This window comes from Aquarana catesbeiana, linkage group LG07 (genome assembly GCF_042186555.1).
Source record: "Aquarana catesbeiana isolate 2022-GZ linkage group LG07, ASM4218655v1, whole genome shotgun sequence".
In the NCBI taxonomy this organism is placed as follows: domain Eukaryota; kingdom Metazoa; phylum Chordata; class Amphibia; order Anura; family Ranidae; genus Aquarana; species Aquarana catesbeiana.
The window spans coordinates 331892698-331912617 of record NC_133330.1 but is presented as its reverse complement, the minus strand read 5'-3'; the positions used below and the strand labels follow the sequence as shown (position 1 = coordinate 331912617).

At 46.6% G+C, this 19920-nt stretch overlaps 1 protein-coding gene across 3 annotated transcripts in view; it reads left to right on the top strand.

The window, feature by feature from the left end:
* The first annotated feature begins 270 nt into the window (after positions 1 to 270).
* Positions 271 to 19920, top strand: part of FGGY (FGGY carbohydrate kinase domain containing) — a 319083-nt gene continuing 299433 nt past the window's right edge. Inside the window, exon 1 of one of the 3 annotated variants that reach the window (XM_073593859.1) lies at positions 271 to 417. Coding sequence is in view for 1 of the 3 variants with exons in the window: in XM_073593857.1 (XP_073449958.1) it covers positions 18541 to 18577 (37 nt within the window). In the remaining 2 variants the exon portion in view is untranslated. Of the gene's footprint in view, positions 418 to 18224; positions 18578 to 19920 lie in introns of those variants that run through there. The other 2 variants (XM_073593858.1, XM_073593857.1) reach the window with 2 other exon arrangements.

The following is a 19920-nucleotide window of genomic DNA, read 5'->3' as shown; positions in this document are numbered from 1 at the left end:
TATTGTTTTATTTGCCACATTTTTAACAGGGCAGACGTATCTCTACAGTTTTGGGAGAATGCCAGGAACTCCAGTGGAACTGCTTACCTACCGAAGGCACATTTTAGACAAACTTGAATATTTTTCGTTGATACAGGTGACACTACCTCCCTTCTGAACATTCTCCTGACATTTATTTTCAGCACCTGATATCATAGTTCTTCAGCTGGGAAGATAATTGCTCCGGGTGAAGTCAGGCAGGGTTGTTTTCCCTCTCTTGGCTGGGATTTGCTCCAGCAGACGGCTATGGCTGGGTGTGAGGCTGCTGATAGATCTGCATCTCAACAAGTGACAAAGCTGGAGCTTTCTCCACCCAGATATGTCTTCCAGCTACGAGTGTCCTGACTGCATGGGGCAAATCCTACAAAGCGAATCCAGGTGAGCATGACGGCACATCCTCCGATGAGATATGAATTGGGATGGCAGCCATAGGGCTCAGTCAGGGTGCAATGATGGGACATGTTATATAATAATAATAACAACACTATTATACCAATACTTCACCTTCCAGCTGATATCTCCGATACATAACCCTTTACTTAATTGTCATATTCTAGGACTCTAGTGATAAACAGTTCCAAGACTATCTATCTATCTATCTATCTATCTATCTATCTATCTATCTATCTATCTATCTATCTATCTATCTATCTATCTATCTATCTTTCTTACAAAGTGGTGGTTAAACCCATTAGTTAAATGCGCATAGTCACCCGGTGTGGAGACATCACCAACCTGTGACCGGTCTTTACTGTATGCCAGGGGTCTCCAAACTTTCTAAAAAGAAAGGCTGATTTACTGTTCTTAAGACTTTAGGGGGGCAGATTGTGGTCAGTGGCAGGAGGAATAGTACCCCCACCTTGATATTAGTGGGAAGCATAGTGCCCCATCATTGAAGTCAGTGGGAGGAATAGTGCCCCATCAGTTGTGTCAGTGGAAGGAAAAGTGCCCCATTGATGCTGTCAATGGGAATGCCCCACAGTTGGTGTCTGTGGGAGTAATTATGCTTCACCATTGGGTGTCAGTGGAAGGAATGGTGCCTTATCATGGTTTCAATGGTAGGAATAGTGCCCCAAGAGCTGGATCAAGGCAAGCAAAGGCAGAATCCTGACCATGGGCCATAGTTTGGAGACCACTGCTGTACACCATTGCATAGCTTCTTATGGGCACAATTTGGAGTTTACACAGGGTTAACCTGTGGCTTACCAGTGGTTTGAATGAATGAGTGACTTGTATAGCGCTACCTATGCAAACTGAATTGCCTCAGGGCGCTTTTTGCTGCCGGTGTCCATCTGCAGTATAGCGCGGTCCTTGCCCCATGGGGTCCTGACACGCTTACAAACACATACACATACAATATACACATATTTGGCCAATTTTTTTTTGACAGGATCTAATTAACCTACCAGCATGTCTTTGGAGTGTGGTAGGAAACCGGAGTACCCGGAGGAAACCCACGCAGGCACAGGGAGAACATGCAAACTCCAGGCAGATGGTGTCGTGATCGGGATTTGAACCAGCGACCCTATTGCTGCTAGGTGAATGTGCTAACCACTACACCACTGTGCTGCCCCTGTGGTTTCATTCAACAGCGAGTGGCAGTGGAAAGGGAAAGTACACTATAAAAATAAAACTTTGTATACAGTTGACCATCACACCTACCTATATGGCTAAACACATGTTGACATCCTCCCTACCCCCAATGATTGAGTTCAGGTGTTTACAGTGGAGGGTTCTGTTCCTGATACATCAAACAAAGACATTTTAGACAATTTTGCTCTTCCAACTTTGTGGTAACAATTTGGGGAAGACACTTTTCTGTTCCAGCATGACTGTGCCCCTGTCTACAAAGCTTAGCTCCATAAAGCCATGGTTTAATAAGTTTGGAGTAGAGGACCTCAGGTGGCCTCCACAGAGCACTGGCTTCAATCCTACTGAACAAAACTTTGGGGTGAACTGTGAGGTAGGTCGTCTTGTCCAACATCAGCACATGGCCTCACAAATGCTTTTTTGGCTTCAGGGGCCTAAATTCCATCAGACACACTCCAAAATACCATGTAAAGCCTTCTCAGAAGAGTGGAGTCAGTTATAGCTACAAAGGAAGGGGTGTCAACTCTATATTAATGGCCGTAGTTTGGATTGGGCTGTCTAACAAGCTTATGATGCGTCCACAAACTTTTGGCGATATATGTGTGTAACTAGTGGGGCATGCATGGGAAAAGATAGGTTCACTTAAGCTCAACAAAACAACTTTTTGATCAGGCGCAGTAGGAACATCGCAGCCTTACTATGTGGCTGACAGGTCTTCGCACTCAAGGCATCACGGACGGCTTCCCCTTCCCATGCTCTCCTCCAAGGGCATCACAGCTGCTTCCTTCTCCTCCCTCCCCCTCGGCGGCCAATCGGAACGTTTCTCCTTTCGACCAATCGGGAAACGGGTCTCAGACCCGCTTCCCGATCAGCCGGGAGGAGAATCAGTGTGAAAATACGAATATTCATTCGCTAGTGTCGCACAACTGGGTGGGCTCAGAGCGCAGTGCTCTGCGCCCCGAACCCACCTTTTTGTGAAGCCTATTAGAGCCTCACGTGCCTCAAAAAAACACCCCCCCCCCATTGGAATTCATGCATCTGGCGTCCTGCATGGGGGTCGGACACGTGGATAGAGGGGGGCAGCTCCCGTGTGCCCTTAATGGACGGGCCACCCCTGTTTAGTACATCGAGAGAGTTTACTCAAGTCAGTCATCTGTTCCAGAAAAGGTACCCTATGTGTGATGCAGTGTGCCTATCTAAAGTGCCTAGCATAGCCCAGAAGAACCCACCCCAGGGTAGGCCTCTCATGTGACCCTTGCTGGTGCCCAATGAGGAGGGAAACGTGGACGTGATGACCGCTCTGTCACCCTGACCTTGTGTGAGCTACAGAGCTTCCTTCAACCTCCCAGGTTCACCTGAACCTAGGAGGTTGAAGGAAGCTCTGCAACTCACGTTGTTCTCATAATCTGGAGATCATGGAGATTTGGTAAGAGGCTACTATTTCTACTTTTGAGCACTGGTGGAACACAGAAGCACTTTATTGGATGTCATTATTAAGGAAAACTGGGAACAGTGCACCTTTACTCATCTTTTTTGAAAAATTGTTTGGACACAATTTTTTTTTTATTCGTTTTTGGATATTTATGTTGATACATCACATTGGTGTCTTTGAGACATATTGCACAGTAGACTTTGAGTAATGAACAATATGGACACTTAAGTGACACATTTTATGTGGTTGACACATGTCTGTTTCATTTCTTTTTATTCACTGTTACCAATTTGCTAGTTTTGAGCAAGATATTTCGCTGATTACGCTGATTACGTTTGACATCTTTTAACTGACAGCGGCACTTTATTTTTCTGCAGTGTTGCATAACTGCGCAATTGTCGTTTAAAAGTGCGGCAGCGCTGAAAGCTGAAATTGGCTTGGACAGGAAGGGGATGAAAGTGCCCGGTAGGCAAGTGGTTAAGATCCCCCGGTCTCGAATATACATATAGATTTCACACCCAAATGCTCCCCGTTCCCTCCTATTCTCGGGGCAGAGAGGGGATTTCACCAAGCCATTGTGTAGGAGGTTGGGTTCCTGAGCGGTGATGATGGAAGGTTTCATACATAGCTTACAGCTTCAGAATTATACCGTAGTAAACACCATTCTGTAGGATTAAGACAGAGAAAAACAAGATTATAAAATAAATCTCACTTCTCACAGTCACGCCCCTGACTACGACACAGCTAATCGTCTGCAAAGAGCTATTAAATTGTCTGGTTGAGCAATTTAAATGTTTCTTTGTTGTGATGTTTATTAGGAGTGACAATAAACCGGTTTGTCTTGTAATGTGGCTATAGACATTTTGCAAGTCTATGATCAAGAATGTGCGACCTCTTGTCACCTGGCAAGATCCAATGGAGGTCCCACTTTTAAAACCATAGAGGGAAGTGGCGGCTGGTACTCAATATTTTTGGTGGGGGGGAGGACCAACGACACCCCAACCACCCCCCCCCCCCCCCGCGGGAGCTGAACGGGATGGCATCGCTCCCCTGCAGGAGATGGATGGGAGGGCGGCGATCCCCCCCTCCCCCTATGGGAGATAGAGAGGAAGGCAGCGATCTACCCCCACAGGAGATGGACGGGAAGGTGGCGATCCTTCCCATCCCCCCCCCCCTGCAGGAGATGGATGGGAAGGCGCCGATCCCCCTGCGCGTGTGGGAGGCAGACAGGAAGTCAGCAGTTCAACACCCCCCCGCGCGCGGGAAATGGACGATCAGAGGTCATAGCTGGGAAGCAGATGACAAAGAACCAGGGTAGGGCTGCTACTCCTCGCTCCAGGGCCGTTGCTTCTCCTCCCGGCCCGAACAGGAAGTCCTAAGACTCCCTGGCCGATCGGGTCTCAGGACCCGCTTCCTGATTGGCCGGGAGGAGAATCAGGAAGACAATAGCTAATATTAGTTCACTATTGTCACACAACTGGGTGGGCTTGGGGTGCAGTGCTCTGTGCCCCAAGTCCACTCTTTTTTGAAGCCAATTAGAGCCTCATGCTCTAATCATGTGCTTCAAAAAAAAAAAAAACCAGCGTGCCCTGCATGTAAATTTGGGGCCAGGCTTGTGGATTAGGGGGACGGCGCCTCTGCACCCCGTATGGGCGGGCGGCCACTGATAGAGGGTGAGAATCCAACTCTTATGATGGAAGTGATTGAATGAGGATGTAGAATATGTCTTTATGAGGTTCTATCTAAATAAAAAAATATATAGTGCTTTCTATGGGCTTCCAGCTGGGGGTGGGGAGGGGAAAGAGGGGTGATTGGCATTTCCTTCCATCATTCTGCTTTTTGCCAACTACAATCAAGAGAATCAAATATTCACACTGGTGCCAACTCCCCATAACATCAGATTTTCAATTACTTTGCTGCAAAACTTTCTTGCTCTTGGCGTCACCAATCACATCCAAACCAGATGTGACCCTAATTGGTAGCTATAAGGCTAGGTTCACATACGCGTGAGTGCGTGTAAATCACACGCATTCCCCCAGCCGCACACAAAATGTGGTGCAGCAGTGATGACAATGTCATCTAGAGCCCAGGGCGAACATACCAAAGTGCAGCCCCCCCCCCCCCCCCATGATGAGCATTTTGTGTCAGCAAAAGTCCCCCCCCAAAAAAATTGAGCACTAATCTGCATGCTTGCACCCTAAGCATTATTTACCCCTCCCCAGCTCAAATCCTCTCATTCCGCATATGCTCCCAGCACGAAAAAAAAAGATTCCCCCTTCCTATCACAAATCCTCTACCCCTCAAATTTCCCTTCTGAGCACAAACTCTCCTCCCCCAATCCCCCATCCTAGCTCAAATCTCCCCCACCCCCCAATTTCCCTTATAGCAAAAATCCCCCCCCCCCCCCCAAACAGCCCTACTAGCACAAATCCCTTCCCAAAAATATTTCCCCTCCAAGCACAAATCCCCCCCCCCATCATATTACCTTTTTTTTTAGCACAAACCCCCCAAATCTCCCCTAATAGCACAAATTCTCCCCAATCTCTCCTCTCAACATACATCCCCCCTTCAAATCACCACTACTGGAACACCTCCCCAAATTTCCCCGTCTAGAACAATTCTTACCTCCTGCCACCCCCAAATTCCCTCTCCCAACACAAATACCCTCCCCCCCTAATCTCCTTGTAGTGCCTCCGCACCTCACATGATCCCACGGTGCCCAGGGCGGCCGTCCCTCCTGCCCACCCCTTGTCCCAGCCCTGCTGCACAAGAAAACACGTGAGGCGCCTTTAACTCTTACATGTAAGAGTTAGTTGTAGGTGCGGGACAGGGGGTAAGGCCTGGTTACATAGTTATATAGTAGGTGAGGTTGAAAAAAGACACAAGTCCATCAAGTCCAACCTATGTGTGTGATTATATGTCAGTATTACCTTGTATATCCCTGTATATTGCGGTCGTTCAGGTGCTTATCTAATAGTTTCTTGAAACTATCGATTCTCCCCACTGAGACCACCGCCTGTGGAAGGGAATTCCACATCCTTGCTGCCCTTACAGTGAGGAACCCTCTACGTAGTTTAAGGTTAAACCTCTTTTCTTTTAATTTTAATGAGTGGCCAAGAATCTTGTTAAACTCTCTTCTGTGAAAAAGTTTTATCCCTATTGTGGGGTCACCAGTACGGTATTTGTATATTGAAAGAACCCCCCCAACCCAACCCAACCGAGTCCAGTGCTGATTTCAGAGAAGGACCCCCCCAACCCAACCCAGTCCAGTGCTGATTTCACATAAGAACCCCCCCCCCCCCCCCGTATATAAAAGCGCTGCGCAAACTGTTGGCGCTATATAAATCCTGTATAATAATAATAATCATATCCCCTCTCAAGCGTCTCTTCTCCAGAGAGAATAAGTTCAGTGCTCACAACCTTTCCTCATAACTAAGATCCTCCAGACCCTTTATAAGCAGAACTATACAGGAGGAGTTAGAATTATCCCAATTCAATTGGGACCACAGTCACCAAACAAACCATTGGTAACACAATACGCCGCCATGGATTGAAATCCTGCAGTGCCCGCAAGGTTCCCCCTTCTCAAGAAGGCACATGTACAGCCATGCCATTGGACATCTAAATGATTCAGAGAAGGATTGGGAGAAAGTGCTGTGGTCAGATGAGACCAGAATTGAGCTCTTTGGCATTAACTCAACTCACCATATATGGAGGAAGAAAAATGCTGACTATGACCCTAAGAACTCCATCCCTACAGTCAAGCACGGAGGTGGAAACATGATGCTTTGGGGCTGTTTCTCTGCTAAAGTTACAGAGCGACTTTGCCGCATTGAGGGGCCAATGGACGGGGGCCATGTATTGTAAAGTCCAGGATGAGAACCTTCTTCCCTCAGCCAGAACACTGAAGATGGGTCATGGATGGGTCTTCCAGCATGACAATCACCCAAGGCAACAAAGGAGTGGCTCAAGAAGAAGCACAATAAGGTCATGGAGCGGCCTAGCCAGTCTCCAGACCTTATGAAGGGAGCTGAAACTTTGAGTTGCCAAGAGACAGCCAAGAAACCTTAAGAATTTAGAGAAGATCTGTAAAGTAGAGTGGACCAAAATCCCTCCTGAGATGTGTTCAAACCTGGTCACCAACTACAAGAAAGGGGAGGCTGCATACCTAGTGGGTATCCTAAGCGCAGTCACCCACTATTTACTTTTAACTACAAGAAACGTCTGACCTCTGTGATCGCCAACAAGGGTTTCTCCACCAAGTACTAAGTCATGTTTTGCTTGGGGATCAAATACTTATTTTACTCACTGATCTGCAACTCCATTTATAACATTTGTATTGTGTGTTTTTTCTGGATTTTTGGTTGATATTCTGTCTCTATCATTTAAAATACACCTATAATAAAAATGATAAACCCTTCATTTCTTTGTAAGTGGGCAAACGTACAAAATATTTATTTTTTTTCCCACTGTAAACATGAACCAAGCCTAATGGCCCCCCCATACCCATTGAGAAATGCGGTGCCGTTTCCGGCACATAGAAATGACATGATGTAAAAGCACCAATGCGATTTCCATGTTGCTGCATTTTAAGGCTCAGGGACCTTTTTTTTCTTGCAGGAAACGCAGGCAGAGCAGCCCATTCAAATCAACAGGCTGCCGTGTCCGCGCAAATGCAGCGCAGAGAACCGCATGGGGGCCTTAGGAACTGTTTAGCTATTCTCATGGAGTTCCATGGACTCTCTGTATTTCCTGGGACAAAAGGAAGGACAGAAGGAAAAACAGAAAAAAAAAAAAGGTGTGAGCCGTCAGACAAATTCTTTAGGGCAAAATGACAGATCAGCGGACTGATGGCTGGGGTCAGAGGCAGGATTAGAGAGTTCAGGTTCTAGACAGATAAGAGGAGCAATGTTAGACAATAGCAGGGGGAGCCGGCGACAGATACGCTAAGTAAAAACACACAGGAATATTATTACAGGGTGTGAAAATACAGACAGACCTCTCTCCAGGACACCAGCAAAACAGACAAACCTGCTGATTAAGCACCTCCCTTTAATTACTTAAGGACCGAACCTCTTTCTGAGATTTGTTGTTTACAAGTTAAAAACAGATATTTTTTTTTGCTAGAAAATTACTTAGAACCCCCAAACATTATACATTTTCTTTCTAACATCCTAGAGAATAAAATGGCGGTCGTGGCAAAACTTTCTGTCACACCGTATTTGCACAGCAGTCTTACAAGCGCACTTTTTTTTGGGAAAAAATACAGTTTTTTTAATTAAACAGTAAAGTTAGCCCAATTTTTTTTTATATTGTAAAAGATAATGTTATGCCGAGTAAATTGATACCCAACATGTCACGCTTCAAAATTGCGCCCGCTCGTGGGATGGCGACAAACGTTTACCCTTAAAAATCTCCATAGGCGACGTTTAAAAAAAATTCTACAGGTTGCATGTTTTGAGTTACAGAGGAGGTCTAGGGCTAGAATTATTGCTCTCGCTCTACTGATCGCGGCGATACCTCACATGTGTGGTTTGAACACCGTTTTCATATGCGGGCGCTACTCATGTATGCGTTCGCTTCTGCACGCGAGCTCAGCGGGACGAGGCGCGTTCAAAAAAAATTTTTGTTTCTTATTTATTTTACCTTTTTATTTTTTATTTTTACACTGTTCTTTTAAAAAAAAAATCTGTCACTTTTATTCCTATTACAAGGAATGTAAACATCCCTTGTAATAGTAAAAAAGCATGACAGGACCTCTTAAATATGAGATTTGGGGTCAAAAAGACTTCAGATCTCATATTTACACTAAAATGCAATAAAAAAAAGAAATGTTGTCATTTAAAAAACAAAAAAAAAAAAATGGCCCTTTAAGAGCTATGGGCGGAAGTGACGTTTTGACGTCGCTTCCGCCCTGCAATGGTATGGAGACGGGTGGGGGGCCATCTTCCCCTCACTCATCTCCATACCAAGGAAGGAGCAATATCCGACGGCTCCGGTAAGCGGCGGAGGGCACCGGAGCGCGGCGTGAGGGGAGAGCCCTCACCCGCCACCGATTAAAAGTAATCTTGCAGCGAATGCGCCGCAGAGACCACTCTTATCAGAAAGCGTATCACCGGCCAAAGAAGAGGATACCGGGGGCTATGGTAGCTAGCTGCTGCCATAACAACGATATTCCTCTTCAAAGTTAGGACGTATATCGGTGTGCGGCAGTCCGTAAGTGGTTAAAGGGTAACTCCACTTTTGTGTGGGAAAAAAATAGCAAATAAAGAAAAAATAGTTTTTGTGGCTGAATGTTATTAAAAAAATTTCTTTCCTTTTCAATCTGCAGCCGCTGTAGTTTTCTGAAAATGCAATATGGCCACCTGAAGTTGTTCTGTACACAGAATGTGTACAGAACGCCCCGCCCCCCCCTCCCAGAAACGTCATTTCCTGCTTGTGTGATTGGCTCACTGATTTTCCCAGAAGTCTGCACTGAGATACAAGTCAGATTTCAGGTATCCCCTGCAACAAAAATGTCATCTTTGGAGAGATACTTCCAATAGGAACACATCTAAAGGGATGCAGGCCCAGCAGATTTTCCCATTAGTTGGCAACACATTTTGTTCTAATCCTTGCAATGTACAGAGATCACCCAGAGGGGAATGTTTTTTCTGGGAGTTTTTTTTTGGAGTTATGGTGGCCATACACTAGATGAAAAATCGTTCGAAAATCTGTCATTTGGACAGTTCGTTCATTTATTGTCTAGTTAATGGGCACATATCGAAAAAAATCGGTTGTGACGTTTTTGTGCCGAAAAATCGAAGGAAAAGTTTGGAAAGCTTCAACCAAACGGACGGTAAATTGAAAGGTTAATGTGTTTCTTGTCCGATCAGTTTGCACTGGGCAAAACGAATGAAAAATGTATTAATTTATGTCAGTTGAACGATTTATCGATCAAATTTCGGTCATTACAGAATGGCAAAATCGTTTGCTCTCACGACCATGTGTTCGTCCTTTGAAAACTCGTTCGAACGATTTTTCGACAGGTGTATGGCTAGCATTACTCTTCTTTTACTTTTTAATAAAAACATCTTTGCCGTTCTGAAGCTTCCCTCCATCCACTTTGCATATTATTTTATATATACTGGGATTCTGTACTTGCCAAATATGCTGCAGAAATCTCCCCTCCGCTGAGTCTGGCTGCGTCCATTTTAACTGTGGGCAGCTGAAGCTGCTGCCTGTTCACTTCCTGGATTTACACAGACACACAGATCCACACCTCCAGCTCTACAGCTCTCATTGGCTCTCCTATGACTCATCCCCCCTCCCTTCCTGGCAAACTCTCAGGAGAGTGATAGAGAGAGAGCTGTGCATGATGTTTTACTATCCAAAGTTAAAACAACATCGAGGGCAGAAGATTTAATAGATGGAAAAATGAAAAAATGACTGAAGTTCCGCTTTAAAGTGGAGTCCCATCCAAAAAAAAAAAAAAAAATCATTAATGTGCATGAAAAAAAAAAACATTTGGAGAAACTTTTTTTTTTTTTTTACTCAACTCTTTAATGCCTGTTGCTAGGGGTTCCCTCGTAATCTGCCTCCTTCGGTGCCTGGGCTCCTGACGTTACTACCCTCGACGCAGGAAGGGAGATCAGCTCCCCTCCAGGCAATCATCTGGGACACGTCACAGGTCCCAGATGATTGCGCGGCCAGTCACAGCTCGCGCATGTGCAGTGGGTGCCTGGCAGTGAAGCCACAGCCGGGTGCCCACAGTTACAATGCTGGCGCCGCCGAGCGGAGGGGGGAGATGAGCGGGGCTTCGATCCCCCACATCGTTGGACCCTGGGACAGGTAAGTGTCTGATTATTAAAAGTCAGCAGCTGCAGTATTTGTAGCTGCTGACTTTTAATTTTTTTTTTTTAAGCAGAACTCCGCTTTAAGGTCCACTAATGAGGACAGGTGTGTGCTGCAGAGACCCCAGCTGCAGTACTGAGTACTGACCAGCAGATGGCAAAATGTAAAGGCTGATCATTACAGTAATGTCACCGCTGACATCCGTCGCTCCATAGAGGTGAATGGAGCGTCTGATCAGGTCCGCCAGAAAAACTGACAGGTGGACCTGATTGGAAAGTCCGTGTGAAAGGGGCCTTAGGAGCAAAGCTACATTTTAGACAACAAAATCCTAATTAACAGGAATTCAACTACAGGTGCGTCTAATTATTTAAATTAATTAATCATTAATCTAATCATTAAACAGGCATCCAGCAGACAGTTGATTATAAAGAGAAGTGGCAGCTGTTTTTTTTTATTGTTTGGGGGGGGGCAGCAAACTCAAACCACTGGTCTGCTGCCACTTACCCCATCTAGGTGGCAGGCATCCGAGGATCGGGTATCCGAGGAGCAATGGCGGGGATCGGGCATCCGAGGAGCGGTGGGGATCGGGTATCCGAGGAGCAATGGCGGGGATCGGGCATCCGAGGAGCGGTGGCGGGGATCGGGCATCCGAGGAGCGGTGGGGATCGGGCATCCGAGGAGAGGTGGGGATCAGGCATCCGAGGAGCGGTGGCGGGGATTGGGCATCCGAGGAGCGGTGGTGATCGGGCATCCGAGGAGCGGTGGCGGGGATCGGGCATCCGAGGAGCGGTGGCGGGGATCGGGCATCCGAGGAGCGGTGGCGGGGATCGGGTATCCGAGGAGAAGTGGGGATCAGGCATCCGAGGAGCGGTGGCGGGGATCGGGTATCCGAGGAGAAGTGGGGATCAGGCATCCGAGGAGCGGTGGCGGGGATCGGGCATCCGAGGAGAGGTGGCGGGGATCGGGCATCCGAGGAGCGGTGGTGGGATCGGGCATCCGAGGAGCGGTGGTGGGATCGGGCATCCGAGGAGCGGTGGTGGGATCGGGCATCCGAGGAGCGGTGGTGGGATCGGGCATCCGAGGAGCGGTGGGGATCGGGTATCCGAGGAGCGGTGGCGGGGATCGGGCATCCGAGGAGCAGTGGGGATCGGGTATCCGAGGAGCGGTGGCGGGGATCGGGCATCCGAGGAGCAGTGGGGATCGGGTATCCGAGGAGCGGTGGCGGGGATCGGGCATCCGAGGAGCGGTGGGGATCGGGTATCCGAGGAGCGGTGGCGGGGATCGGGCATCCGAGGAGAGGTGGCGGGGATCGGGCATCCGAGGACCGGTGGTGGGATCGGGCATCCAAGGAGCGGTGGTGGGATCGGGCATCCGAGGAGCAGTGGGGATCGGGTATCCGAGGAGCGATGGCGGGGACCGGGCATCCGAGGAGCGGCAGGGATCAGGCACCCAGGCATCGGCCAGCGGCTCTTCTCCTTCTCGATTTTGCCGTGCATCTCCTCCCCACCTCCTAGGTTTCCGTCCCCTCTGTCCACGCCACCCCCCTATATGAGTAATGGACAGGTTCATGCATTGCATGAATCTATCCACGGCTGCAACCGCCACCCACTACTCATGCGTCCGGCCCCTTTCAGGATGCCGGGCGCCTGAATTACAGTGGCGGAGGTGTCTTGTTTTAAGCACCTGATTAGAGCCACAGGCTCTAGTAGGCTTCAAAATAGGGCGGACCCGTGGTGCAGAGCATCTGGAGCCCACTCAGGTGTGTTAGAAAAGCAAATGAATATTCGCTTTTCTAACACTGAATCGCCTCCCCGCCAATCAGGAAGCACGGGTCTGATACCCGTTTCCCGATTGGGCTGAAAGGTCAGGCGATCCTATTGGACGCCTAGGAGGAGGGGGATGCACGGTGGAAGCTGCTGTGATCCGAACCACAGGAGGAGGAAGAAAGCTGCCGGACACTCTGCCCGCCTTCCTAGACACTCTGCCCGCGCGGCTTAGATGTCCCGACTGTCTTCCAGGGGGGGGGTTTGCCGCTGCCAACTTTGGGGGGCTGTTTGCCGCCCCCCCCAAAAGAAAAAAACACTGGTGCTGCCCTTACAAATCATGGAGGTTGTACAAAATACTAGATGGAGTCGTTTTTGTTGTGGGGGGTGTATTCATTTTTGCATCAACTAGTTTGTGTAAAACTGAAGATTTTGTAATCTAAGTTATTAACCTTAAAGAGGAGTTCCACCCAGGGGGGCCGTCAAAAAAAAAAAAAAGTCAGCAGCTACAAATACTGCAGCTGCTGACTTTTAATTGGACACTTACCTGTCCCTGGGTCCAGCGATGCGGGGGATCGAAGCCCCGCTCGTCTCCCCCCTCCGCTCTTCGGCGCCGGCATTTCAACTGTGGGCGCCGGGCTGTGGCTTCACAGCCTGGCACCCACTGCGCATGCGCGAGCGGCGCTACGCGCTGTGATTAGCCGCTCAGTCACCTGGGACCTGTAATGGGTCCCAGATGATTGACAGGAGGGAGGGAGCAGAGCGGAGCCCTTCCTGTGCCGAGGGGGAATTGATGTCACCAGCCCAGGCAAAGGAACAGGCAGACTACGAGGGACCCCCTAGCAACAGGCATTTAGAGGTAAGTGAAAAAAAAAAAATATCCAAATGTTTTTTTGGTTTTTTTTGTTTTTTTTAGAATTTTTACAGGTATTTTTGTTTTTTGGGTGGAACCCCACTTTAAGTTCATTTAATGAGCTAAACAAATGTTCTAGAAAACTCAGTTTTGTCACCATTGTGGAAATTGTTCTTGTGTTTGTTGAGATATTGATTGAAATCTTACTTTTCAAGAGGGGGTGTACCACACCTCCCAACTTTTTGAGATGGGAATGAGGGACACCCATCGGAAAAAGTACGCAGGCCTAGGACACACCCCCTTGCCACGCCCCCTTAAAGGAGAATTGTACAAAAAAAAAACAAGATTGGTTAAACCCACAAGTGCTTTTTTTTTTTTTTACCACTACTATTCCTTTATATTGGCTTTTGGAATTTACAAATGCAGCAATTTAGAAATCAGATGAAAGGTTTAGCGCTGGGAAATACTTTTTGACAGATAAAAAGTACATTTTATATACAGCTATAGAGATCAGACCCAAAATGAGGGACAAATGAGGGGGAAAGAGGGACATTGCTCCAAATCAGGGACAGTCCCTCGAAATCAGAAACAGTTGGGAGCTATGGTGTACTCATTTATGTATAATATATAAAATGCATCACAAAGGAGACTTGCCCATTATGTGATGAAAAATAAAGTTTAGTAAAAAAAAAATTAAATAGTATAGAATAATTAAAGTTATACAGAAGCACCTAACATCCCCCCCCCAAATTTTTGGGCCCCACCCTACCTCCACAGACATGCACATACGCGTCAGAGTTTTTTTTTTTTTTCCTAACAAGAAACAATATTGATTGTCTGATGAAGAAAATGACTTTTATGGTGTTTATATGAAGGTATTGCTGAGCCCAGTACAAGGTTCAGTCTGGATTTGTAACATTGTGTTCCCTGATTGTCTATTCTGTGTCTGGGCGGATTCTAATGTCTTGCAGAGTTTATGCCTAACATAAAGGAGAAGTCTTTTCCTATGAAGCGCCAGACACAGCGCACTGGCTACAAATTAACCCGGAGTTAGAGAAAATGTTTAAATGTGGTCTGCATAAATATTTAAAAACCGCTCTGTCTTCTTATTAACCAGAAGATCTCCGCACCGCCCCGTGTTCCCGGACGCAGATCACCCGGCGCGCTGCAACACCTTCCACCCACACAAATACTAAAGTGTAACCATACAAAGAAAAAAAAAAATTATTTTTTTAATGGGAAACTAAATTATACAATTTTTATTTCCTTTAACCACTTCAGCCCCGGAAGGATTTACCCCCCCTTCCTGACCAGGCCATTTTTTGCGATACGGCACTGCGTCGCTTTAACTGACAATTGCGCGGTCGTGCGACGCTGTACCCAAATGACATTTATGTCCTCTTTTTCCCAACAATAGAGTTTTCTTTTGCTGGTATTTGATCACCTCTGCAGGTTTTTTTTTTTTTGCACTATAAACAAAAAAAGGACAACAATTTTGAAAAAAATAAAAAAATATTTCTTTCTGCTATAAAACATATCCAAATAAAAAAATGGAAAAAAAAAACAATTTCTTCATCAATTTAGGCCAATATGTATTCTGCTACATGTTTTTGGTAAAAAATAAATAAAAACAAGCGTATATTGATTGTTTTGCGCAAAAGTTATAGCGTCTACAAACTATGGGATAGATTTATGGAATTTTTATTTATTTATTTATTTTTACTAGTAATGGCGGCAATCAGCAACTCATGGCAGGACTGCGACATTGCTCCGCACAAATTAGACACTTAGGCTGCTTTCACACTGGGGCGGTAGGGGGCGTCGGCGGTAAAACAGCGCTATTTTTAGCGCTTTTTAACTGCGGTATACGGCCGCTAGTGGTGCGGTTTTAACCCCCCGCTGGCGGCCGAAAAAGGGTTAAAACCACTCGTATAGCGCGGCTATAGCCGCAGTATTGCCGCGGTATAGCCGCGCTGTCCCATTGATTTCAATGGGCAGGAGCGGTTTAGGAGCGGTGAATACACCGCTCTTTCACCGCTCCAAAGATGCGGCTTGCAGGAGATTTTTTCTTCTCCTGCCAGCGCACCGCTTCAGTGTGAAAGCCCTCGGGCTTTCACACGGAACAAACAGCAGCGGCTGGTTCGGGTCGGTTTGCAGCCGGTATTTTTAGCGCAATAACGCCTGCAAACCGCCCCAGTGTGAAAGGGGTCTAACTGACACTTTTTGGAGACCAGTGACACCAATACAGTGATCAGTGCTAAAAATATGCACTGTCACTGCACTAAACTCAGCTCGTCATGTTTGCAATGTACCATATTTCATGTGCAATTTATGAATACTCTTTTGTAATATTGTGGAATAATTTTCAATTGTGCAAACACACATCTCACTCAAAGTCCCGACCCCCCCCCCCCCCTCAGCAAGGATGGAGACGTATGCTCGTTTGACCATATGCCTCATTCAAAGTCCCAAGTCCCACCCTCTTTTTAGGCTTTTATTGATAATTACATGAAGTTTATGCAAAGAGACAATATTTGCAGTGATGATCCTTCTTTTTCCAGACTTCTGCAGTTTGCCCCGGCATGCTGTCAATCAACTTCTCACATAATCAACGCTTGGAGTTTGTCAGAATTTGGGGGGGTTTTTTGTTTACCCGCCTCTTGAGGAGTGACCACAAGTTCTCAATGGGATTAAGGTCTGGGGAGTTTCCTGGCCATGGACCCAAATTTCGATGTTTTGTTTCCCAATCCACTTAGTTATCACTTTTGCCTTATGGCAAGTTCTCCATCGTGCTGGAGAAGGCATTGTTCCTCACCAAACTGTTCTTGGATGGTTGGGAGAAGTTGCTCTCGGGGGATGTTTTTGTACCATTCTTTATTCATGGCTGTGTTCTTAGGCAGAATTGTGAGTGAGCGAGAAGCAACCCCACACATGAATGTTCTCAGGAGGCTTTACTGTTGGCATGACCCAGGACTGATGGTAGCGCTCACCTTTTCTTCTCTTGGACAAGGTTTTTTCTGGATGCCCCAAACTATTGGAAATGATTATTATTATTATTATTATATAGGATTTATATAGCGCCAACAGTTTACGTAGTGCTTTACAACTTGAGGTTAGACAGTACAAATACAATACACTTTAATACAGTAGGAATAAGAGGGCCCTGCTCCTTAGAGCTTACACTCTAATGCCCCGTACACACGGTCGGACATTGATCGGACATTGATCGGACATTGATCGGACATTCCGACAACAAAATCCTAGGATTTTTTCCGACGGATGTTGGCTCAAACTTGTCTTGCATACACATGGTCACACAAAGTTGTCGGAAAATCCGATCATTCTGAACGCGGTGACGTAAAACACGTACGTCGGGACTATAAACTGGGCAGTAGCCAATAGCTTTCATTTCTTAATTTATTCTGAGCATGCGTGGCACTTTGTGCGTCGGATTTGTGTACACACGATCGGAAATTCCGACAACGGATTTTGTTGTCGGAAAATTTTATAGCCTGCTCTCAAACTTTGTGTGCCGGAAAATCCGATGGAAAATGTGTGATGGAGCCCACACACGGTCGGAATTTACGACAACAAAGTCCTATCACACATTTTCCATCGGAAAATCCGACCGTGTGTATGGGGCATAAGAGGGAAGGTCAAGAGATACAAGAGGTAATAACTGTGGGGGATGTGCTGATTGAGAAGATAAATGTACAGTTGTTAGGTGGGGGCCAGATAGGCTTCTCTGAAGAGATGAGTTTTCAGGGATCGTCTGAAAGTGGATAAAGTAGGAGAAAATCGGACAGATTGGGGTAGAGCATTCCAGAGGATGGGGGAGGCTCTGGAGAAGTCCTGAAGGCGAGCATGGGATGAGGTGACAAGGGAGTTTGAGAGCAGAAGGTCTTGGGAGGGGGGAAGAGGACGATTAGGTTGGTGTTTTGAGACTAGGTTAGAGATGTAGCTGAGGGCCAGGTTGTGGATGGCTTTGTAAGTTATAGTTAGTATCTTGAATTTAATTTGGTGGCTGAGTGGCAGCCAATGGAGGGATGCAAAGGGCGGGCCAACTCAATATTGAACCCTACGGACTAATGCCCCGTACACACGGTCGGACATTGATCGGACATTCCGACAACAAAATCCTAGGATTTTTTCCGACGGATGTTGGCTCAAACTTGTCTTGCATACACACGGTCACACAAAGTTGTCGGAAAATCCGATCGTTCTGAACGCGGTGACGTAAAACACGTACGTCGGGACTATAAACGGGGCAGTGGCCAATAGCTTTCATCTCCTTTATTTATTCTGAGCATGCGTGGCACTTTGTCCGTCGGATTTGTGTACACACGATCGGAATTTCCGACAACGGATTTTGTTGTCGGAAAATTTTATCTTCTGCTCTCAAACTTTGTGTGTCGGAAAATCCGATGGAAAATGTCCGATGGAGCCCACACACGGTCGGAATTTCCGACAACACGCTCCGATCGGACATTTTCCATCGGAAAATCCGACCGTGTGTACGGAGCATAAGGCTGGGATGCCATTAAAGTTCATGTAAATCTAAAGGGAGGCGTCCCAATACATTTGGTCATATAGTGTATATCACTTTTGGGGGTTTTAACTAATCATTAGGCCTAAAATGCGCATTTTACATGCGTGCGAGACTTTTCCAAAAAAACGGCTCCGGTAGACAAGTGGTTAAAAATAGCCGGCGGTTTCACTTTAAATACAGGATCCGCGGACAATTCTCCATGCAGTAAACACCGGCCTCTAAAGAAAGAAAAAAAAAAAAACTTGTTTTGCCTAAAAGATCAGACATCCCATAGTAGACGCTGACTTCAGCCTGCCTGGCCGGGTCTAAGTACAGGAACTCCTGAGCCAATCAGAGCTGGGCTACAACTCACCAATCAGAAGGAATTTTACAAGAGATTCCAGCCAGCCTGAAAGTGCAGATTCGGCAGGAAGCAGAGAAAATACATTGTAACATTTCAGTGCTGGAAGGAAGTAAGTGTCCATAGAATAAAGCTGAGCGGATGAAGGATCAATGTGATTGGCCAAAAGTACAAATCTGTAAGCAAAATATTTTGGATTAGCTTTATTGCAGAACACAAATATTGGGGGGGGGGGGGGGTCTATTAGGTGGGGTTCACAATTATGCGATGCACCTGCGCCCATGCGTCGCTGCGTTTTCATGTGCATTAACGTGCACTGTAGTAGGGCAGTTTATTCATTTGAATGGGCCGCCTACCGCATCTGAAGCCAGGTTCATGCCAGCCTCCATGGTAAACTGCAGCGCACTAGTTCAGTCGTGGCTCCAGGAGGGGCTGTGCGTTTCATTGCACTGCTTGTTTTGTTTTTTTTTTTCAACTTTATTTAAAGGGACATTTCATTCGTGTCAATGCACAGCAGCGCAGAGTGTAGCACTGCTGTGCGGTGACATATGGCACCATCCAGTGAAACCAGGATTCTGATGTGAACAGGGGAAAAAATGTTTTTTTTTTCAGTTCTGGCCAGACTGGAGGGGTAATAGACCCCCTGTCAGGTTTTTATTGCTGTCTGAGTCCCCGTTTGGGAGATTCCCCCTCTCTATTTGTCCAGTTTACCATTATCATTGAAAGTAAAAGAAAATTACAAATTTTGAGTTGTCCCCAGAAAAGTTATAAAGGGGAAATCTTCCAATAGGGACACTAGTTCTGGTGACCTGGGGGGAGGGGTCCCCAAGGAATTCCTTTAATTTGCAGGGATTTCCTCCCACTTCCTGTTTTGGCTATGGGGACAGGAAGTGAAGGAAATCTCCCCAGTGAGCCACAGATGGCGAAAATGTAACCTTACAGGGGTTATAACCCTCCTTTACTCTATCCAAAATGAAAAAAAAAAAGTTTTGCCTATAGTTCTACTTCAACCAGTTCCCGCCCTGCCTAAAGCAAGATGACGCCGGTGGGAGCCTCTCGTCAATCTGGGTGTACATCAATCCTTCGGGATTGCGCCACGCACGCGGCCACGGGGGGTGGGGTGCGCAGTGGCGCGATCTGTCACCGGCTGCATCCACCGGAAACAGCCGATGACTTATCACTGTACTGGCCTGCTGCCCGTAATATGTGACCACTGTCACCAATCACAGCAGGTCACATGACAGTTGTAAACGGTGGATTGCATCCTTTCCATTGTATACAATTTGGTTGCTAGATGTGATTGATCAGTGTGATCACATGATACAGACTGGGCCAATCACCATAGCTCCCAACTGTCCCTGATTTGGAGGGACTGTCCCTGATTTGGAGCAATGTCCCTCTGTCCCTCATTCCTCCTCATTTGTCCCTCATTTTGGTCTGATCTCTATAGATGTATATAAAATGCACTTTTTATCTATCAAAAAGTGTTTTCCAGTGCTAAACCTTTCATCTGATTTCTAA